The sequence below is a fragment of the Babylonia areolata genome, chromosome 9, assembly GCF_041734735.1.
Source record: "Babylonia areolata isolate BAREFJ2019XMU chromosome 9, ASM4173473v1, whole genome shotgun sequence".
Taxonomy (NCBI): Eukaryota; Metazoa; Mollusca; class Gastropoda; order Neogastropoda; family Buccinidae; genus Babylonia; species Babylonia areolata.
Window position 1 is genome coordinate 32,355,963 of NC_134884.1, and position 7,995 is coordinate 32,363,957.

Below are 7,995 nucleotides of genomic sequence, written 5' to 3' on the forward strand. Positions count from 1 at the left end.
AAATGTGTGTGTGTATGTGCGTGTGTGTGGGGGTGTATTAGAAGGTATATATATCCAGTTTCTTCATTGTATCAGATGTTTGCAGAACATTGCTACCTGAAGAACTCCAGATGGCAAATTTATCAATAAAATGATCTTGTGATGCTCTGTTCAGATTTTGCACATAGTTGCTAAAACTGATGTATATGATGATGATGAAATTTATGATGATGAACTAAATATGATACTGTATCAAACTTTACAACAGTCAACAGTAAAGGAGATTTAATGATGACACTGATGGTACTTGTTATGATAGATTTTGTGATGATAACAGTATCGAACTTATGAAGAAAAACCAACAGTGGATTAATGTTGATATAACTTTCATTGATATTAAAGGTAAAAAACAAAACAAAAAAAGTGGTGATTTAGCACTGAGTCAAATAATTATTTCTTCATTTTATATTTCAGCATTGAGTCAAATTATTCTCTTCATTGTACAGTTGAACATTGAGTACAATTGAGCATTGAGTCAAATCAGTTTCTCTCCATTGTAAAATTTAGCATTAAATCAAAGAAGTATTTCTTCATTATGATGGTGATGATGAAATAAACATAATCATTTAAACACAGAGAAAGGCAACCATTATTCTGATTTCAGTCCAAACGTCAGAGGTCATGGCCCTCCATTATCCCCAACGCCCAGGTGGTGGTCATTCCTGTTCCTACTGACAACCCCTCCAGGTACGTATGGCAGCATGCCTGTGGAGGGTGTGCGTTTCTTGAGGTTGGACGCACACACAGTGACTTACTGCCCGTTATGACCTCTGTCACCTAGGGCAACAGCAAAGAGAGACCGGCATGGTCAATGGTTTCTCCATTGCAGTGGGAAGTCAGTTACAGCCTGGTCTTTTGCAGTTTAGTCTTTTGCAAAGGACTGTGACTCTCAAACTAGGGGGCAAGACTCCACTGGCTCTTAATGCTGCAGCCTTGGGGGCCAGTTGGCCTCTGTGAACCATTCCAACACTGACTGTAGTAAAACCCTCTTGGCCGAGAGAGTGGGGATGTAATTTGGGCAAGACTTCATTGTAATCCAATTCTAGCCCAGATAGTTGGGACAGCAGTTGCCTCCTCTTCTGTTCTGATGGTCATGGTCAGACATGCCTTTCATACATACACATAGGGCAGCAATGAAGAACCATTACTCTTGTCTGTTTTATCCTTTACCTTGCATCCTGTGATTTAGATTGTGTGCAAAAATTCTGTATCTGGGTAACATGTTGAGAGCATAACAGAATCATTAAGATATTAACTCTGCGTAAGGAAGAAAGGCGCAGGAAAATATGATAGTTTGTGTACTTGATGAAAAATCAGGTCTGTTATTATTACCCAACATTCTTCTTCTTCTTTTTTTCTGTTTCAGAGCAGCCGGTTGTACATTTGCGATGGCTTTTCAGAGTTGTGTTATTATTGTTGTTGTTGTTGTTGTTTTTATAAGATCCTCAAGGAGATGTCAAACTGTGGACCTTTTGACTAAATTTGTGGGTCAGTGTCCAGAACATATTCCCTGCACATGATCAGCATGTCCTGCTATATTTTATTCACCGGTATACATTGTTAAAGAAAGCATGACATCATTAAGAAAGCCTAAACCAATCCCTAGTGACAAGGATGAAATGAAACTGTAATCAAGAAAGCAATTGTGCTGGTGCTTAGGTGAACTAAAAAAAAAGAAGACAGATTTATGTTTGAATATTAAAGAACATTAGATAAGAAAAAGGTTGTACAAAAATTAATGGATGATGGATGATATTTCTGAACTTTGTAGATTAGAATATGGCTACGTTGTTTGCAGAAAAAAATAATGACTGTTTAAAGTTGCAGTGTCAAGTGTTATGAAAAGTGTATTGCCAGGGACATCCCTTTTGTTGCTTTGGGTTCTTTTACATGTGCAAAGTGCATGCTGCTCACAGGACTTCAGCTTATCATCTCATCTGAATGACGAGCACCCAGACCACCACTCAAGGTTCAGTGGAGAGGGGAGTAAAAAATCCCAGTCTGTATATGGGATTCGAACTTTTGGACACTTGCTTACTAGTCAGGCGCATAACCACTAGGCCACCGCTCCATGTTTGCTTTATGTTATGGCCTCTCAGTGAATGAAAAATTGATGCTTTCTTAAAGTGCTGCTAAGATCACATTGGAAAGAGACCAGTGGGATGTGCATTGTGTTGTGTTGGTTGGCAGGTGGACGATGAAGCTGTTTGTGACGCCCAGTCGTATGGTGCTGTTGACTGGGGCATCTCTGTTGGGCACCTGTGCCTTCATTGCTATTGTCATCGTCCTGCTGCACTGGAAAGAAAGGGTAAAGGATTGTGTGTGTGTGTGTGTGTTTTCATTCATTGCTCAGTTTCATGTTTTTTCCAGCTTGTTTATCTTTATATGGTGTGTTGATTTTATTCATCAATTTCATTGCCTTTTCAGGCTTGTTCATCTTTGTGTGTGTTCATATGATGATCAGATTCATGTCTTTTGGGGGGCTTTGTTTATCTTTGTATGCATTCACATGATCGTTGATTTCTTTTCTTTTTAAGATTGATTGTTTTTGTGTGTGTTCATTCATTATTTTTCTTTACAAGCTGGTTTCTCTTTGTGCGTGTGTGTGTTCACTTTTACTTTGATGTCTTTTCTTTTCAGGCTTGTTTACCTTTGTGTGTGTTCATTCGTTTGTTGTTTTATTTTGTTTTCAAGCTTGTTTATCTGACAACTTTGTAAGTGTATGTTCATTCATTTGTCAATCTATTTTCTTTTCTGCTTGTCATATTTGTATGTCTTCATTTGTTCATCAGTTTCATTGGGGTTTTTTTCAGGTTTGTTTATTTTTGTTTGTGTATGTTAATTTATTTGTTGATTTCACATCTTTTAAGGCTTGTTATTTTTTTTTGTATGTATGTTCATTATTTGTTGATTTCTTTTCAGGCTTATTATCTTTGTGTGTGTATGTTCGTTCGTCAATTTCGTTGTCTTGTCAAACATATTCATCTTGATATATATAGCACACACAGCACAGCACAGCACAGCACAGTACAGTACAGCAAAATGCAGCACAACACAACACACAACTTTATTAATCTGGTTGGAAAGGATGTGTACCTCCATGTATTCATGATACCTTGTGAGTATTGCCTGTTCTTCTAATTTCAGGTGGAGGACAAGAGAGAAAAGCTGCAGGAAGCCCAGAGGTTCCACTTTGATGCCATGTGATCATCTCCCCATGGGAAACTTTTTTTTGGGGGAGGGTGTGGAGAGGGCTTCTGGGGGTGGAGGGAATTCATTGTTTCACGGGAATGCTTCCAAGTCTGACAAAACATTAGAGAGGATTTTGGCTTTGGTTTTGCTTTCACTGAACATTTGAAAGATCTGTTGTTTTGTTGACAGTATGCTGCATTATGAGGTTGATCTTCTGCGGATCTTAAAACTGGAGGTATTAGAAGTGATGGTGATAGTGTTAAAGGTAATGATACCCTTCTGCCAACAAAGAAAATATGAAAAAAAACCCCTACTTATTCAGTCATGATAAGTATCATGTGTTCGTCTGTACCAGCATTGTACATTCCAATGTAGGGTTGTTGTGTTTTTCTTTGCGTAGGATTTTTTTTCATATTGTCTTTTCAGTGTTGCAGCTGAGCTTCAGACTGGTAGGCCAAACCAGGGGCCACTTGTCTCCCTGGCCACTGAACATTAGGAGCTAAGCTACATAGAGCATGAGCAAGTCAGGCTGTGTGCCTTGTAAGAAGAAAAATAGAGGGGACTGTTGTCGGGTGGTGCTGTGCACTATGATGGGGACACTCACTTGGTCTGGCTTCAAGACAGTGATTACTGTCATTATTTTGGGGGTGGAAAGGGAGGTGGTGGGGGGTGGGAAGTGAGATGGAGGGGTTGGGGGCAGGGGTGAGGGTGGGGGTTAGTGGATGGTATCTTGCATATGTTCAATCAGAACACCTGAGGCACTACTGAACACCACCAAAGTGACTCAGCAGAGTGAGGATAATATCCCTGAAAAGGTACAAACGATAGGGCAGTAAACAAACAAACAAACAAAACATCATGAGAAGAAAAACGAAAATGCAAGCGCTTGGCCGGCCATTGAAAAACAGGAGGCATGCTGGAATAGATTTGGCTTCAGTGGTGTTGGTGCACAGTCGTTTTGAAGCCTTGCTTGGGTGCCAGTAGGTGGGATGAAAAGCACTGGGTGCTGAAGGTTGTTCTTGTTTTCATTGTTCCCAGTTCTGGATATTCATGAGTAGAAATCCTTGGTAAATTGTGTGCAATGAACAAAGGTGATATATGTATCCAAGTCTGGACTGTGAAAGTGAAATCTCATTTTGGAAAATGAACCAGTACTTGTGAAGATGGTTTCTTGTCCAGGAGTTGTTGTTTTTTGCGTGTGTATGTGTGTGTGTCTTAGAAACTGAACCATTGCATTTGAAGATGGTTTGTCAGAGCAGGTTGCATGTGTGTGTGTGTGTGTGTGCTTGCTTGTGTGCAGTGTGTGTTTGTGCATTTATGTGTGTGTGTGTGTGTGTGTGAATGTGTGTGTGTATGTGTGTGTGTGTGTGTGTGAAAGGCTGACAATGTGCTGACACACAATTGTTAGTGAATTTTAGAATTTGTATGAATGAAGATTGATGTTTGTAAATGTTAACATTGAATGAATGTATATTGTGTGTGTGTGTATGTGTGTGTGTGTGTTAATTATGCTGTGTTGCTCGTGGGAACTTACTGGTTTGGGGAGGGATGTTTTCAATTTTGCATGTCTGCTGAAGTACTCCATGGATGTCTATACAAGTCATGTACAGTCATTTGGTATTTAAAGTTCTCTTGTGATCTTGGTTGGTTTGACTGGTTGATTTTTATGTGAATTCAACATCTCAATCTCTGGTTCCTCTGTTTTTCATAGCATGTGTTTTTGTTTTGTTTGATTTAGAAAAAATGCCTCTCAGTGAATGAAAAATTGATGCTGTTAATTATTCAGTGCATAATGTAGCTTTTTATTGTCATACCATTTTTGATACCTTTTTTTCTTTCTTTTGAGAGAGAGTGGTCATGAATGATTTTTGTAATTTTTCTTTTATGTGAAGCACCCTGCGCTCTTAGAGAGAAAGGGCGCTATGTAAATGTACATTGTTATTATTATTATTATAGTAAGGCTTGCATAATTTTGTGTTTTGTTTAAAGTTATGGAGGGAGAAGAAAAAGAGGCAATGTATAATTTAATTTGTTTCCAGCCATTTTTCTTCAGTCAGATCTGAAACCTATGTTCATGGGAAATGACTTTGGCATCGAATTAACTGAATGAAATATTTAGCCTTTAAAAAAAAAAAAAAAAAAAAAAAAAAAATTCAAACCATTTTTGGTTCAGACCTGCTTTCCTGGTGCAACAGTGCAAAGTAGCATACTCTGAAAATGTGGGGAATACTTTTCATTTTTGAAAAATTAGATGTATTCTTAATAATCCATTCAACACTGAGGAGTTGTGTACAGCCTCAGCAGGTATCAGTTCCATTTTGATTTAGAAAAAAAAAAAAAAAAAATGCAGAAAATATACTGTTTTTCCTTCGTATTAGTAGACTCATTCACAACTACTGAAGTTCATTCCCTTTGCTTATGGTTCATGGACAAGTAGGAGTGTGAACTGTTCTAATGAGACAAATTTTAACGCCAGAGCAGTTATCGGGCGCAGGGCTGGATGAGTTAAGATACTGCCATCTTAATGAATAATGGTTTACATTTAATGTACAGTGGATGCCAGTACCAGCAAGAGCAATTTCAGCCTCTGAAGACACCCATTTTTTTTAAACAACAACAACAAAAATCATAGTCTCTTGTGGAATATGCTGAGCCAAGAAGCACTTAAATCTAGTTTTTTTAAGATGTTTCACTCTTAGCTTAAAAATGACCCCAGAGGATTGTTGCAAGGGAAAAACTCCACTCAGTATGCTTGTGACCATTAGAAGATGAACAGGGAAGAAAATTTACAATACATCAGTGTGGATAAAGAAAAAAAAAATGCTGGTATACTGGGCAGGCATTATAAGTATGATATTTTTTTAAGAATCTGGCACTGGCCCAGATGATTTGGAGGTCTGGAAAAAAAAAAAGAGATTGAAATTTCATGTTCTTCTGATGTCATATTTATTTGATTTAGCAGATATCCAAGGATGAATCTTGTGATGAGTTGAAATATGCAAACTGTTTGAATCTGAGGACGACAAAAAAGAAAAATGAAACAATGAAAACCAGCCCGAGTCGGGAGTGAGAAATATACATCTATGTTATGAATGTATGCATTATTTATTATTCATATTATGTAAATGTTTTGTATCATTATAAGGGTGAGTGATGGTCTCTCTCCTTGTCATCAACATGGTTGGAAAAAAAAAAAGAAATAAAAAGGTTGTGTTTGTTTTTTCTTTATATTGAGATATTGATTTATTTATTATTTTAAAGATTTTTGTAGTAATGTTTCCTTCATTTTGTTCATTTGTTATTTATTCATTTATTCTTTTGTTGCCCTTTAAATTATTTATAAAATTTTGTTTTTGTATTAAGTGCTTCTTGTCCGGTGCTTTGCTCTGACCTATTTCTCAGTGGTTGATCTAGCACATTGTTGTTTGTATGATTTATTTCATAGTTTGTAGACTTATATTTTGTGCCATTTATTGGATGGTGTGAACATATTTCTCAGTTCTGTCTTCATAGGTGTGTTTTTGTGTTTTTCTCATCTTGTTTTATGTGATGAATTTCTTTCACTTTTTAAATATTGATGTACAGAAAATCGGAACCTTTTCTTGTGTGTGTCAGGAAACTTCTTTTGTCACACAGGCACACACACGTGCAAACACACACACACACAACACAACACACACACACACACACACACACACACACACACACACACACACACACAGTCATTTCATTATGACTGTCTTGTTTTCTTTCAGTTTAAAGAAATTATCTGTCTTTTGATCCATTCCGTTCTCCAGTATTTTTTGTTGTGATTATTGTATCATACAAAGATTTTTCTTATTGTATATGTTTTATTTCCTATGAATAAATTCCTAGTAGAACTAGACAAAAATAATTTTTATGTCAGTCATCAGTGCAAAACTTGAAGTCTGCATTTGTTTAAATCCAGATGTGGGTTGAAAATTGTTAATGTGGTTAATAAATCATTAAATGAATGGAGGTCTAAATTATTGTCTGTATTTTTCTCCTGAATGACAGTAGACTTTATGGATAAAGACTTGTGATTTATGAACTGTGTTGCATAAATATGGTACCACTCAAACTTTGATGTATTTGTTTTTGTTTCTTACTTCATTACAGCATGGGGTTTTGTTAAAGCCTTTGCAGCTGAATGCAGGTTGCTTTTTTGACTCACCTGTATAAACAAAGTGAGTCTGTGTTATAACCTGGTGTTCAATTGTCTCTGTGTGTGTGTGTGTGGTAAACTTTAACATTGCCATTTTCTCTGGAAATACTTTGTCTGACAATACCAAATTTGGCTTAAAAATGGTAGGAAAAAAATGTTCACAGTTATACCAATAACAGGTTGTAAGTCTCCCGAATTTAGATGTATTTCCAAATCATTAACAGTTTATTTTGTTGATGTTCGTTCCACATTCCGAAAACCACTGTTACTCCTTTGCAGCTTCCCGATTGTCTGGTGAGAATACGCCATGGCCTCGTTTTTCTTGTTCGCAATTAAAAGCAAAGAAATACACATTCTTGACAGAGCACGTACAGTGACACTAACTACATTATTGACCTGTTTACTGCATATGAATATTCTAAAGCAGACACTGAATTAACTGGAATCAACAGAAAAGAAAATTTGAATCGGCCGTTTCACAGCCTCTTCTACACAGCACTGGTCTGTGCAGATCTTGACAAAACATGTTGCAAAGCCTGACGCAATGGCAACGTCTCCTTTACCACCGAATTAAAAGA

General features: G+C 37.1%; 1 protein-coding gene across 1 annotated transcript in view; it reads left to right on the forward strand.

Annotated features, from left to right (window-relative positions):
• Positions 1-7,995, forward strand: part of LOC143285399 (T-cell immunomodulatory protein-like) — a 30,010-nt gene that overhangs the window by 21,259 nt on the left and 756 nt on the right. The window contains exons 15-17 of the mRNA XM_076592645.1: positions 644-726; positions 2,230-2,347; positions 3,187-7,995. The exon at positions 3,187-7,995 is cut by the window's right edge and continues 756 nt beyond it. Of these exons, the coding sequence (XP_076448760.1) occupies positions 644-726; positions 2,230-2,347; positions 3,187-3,246 (261 nt within the window). The 3' untranslated portion in view covers positions 3,247-7,995. The remainder of the gene's footprint in view (positions 1-643; positions 727-2,229; positions 2,348-3,186) is intronic.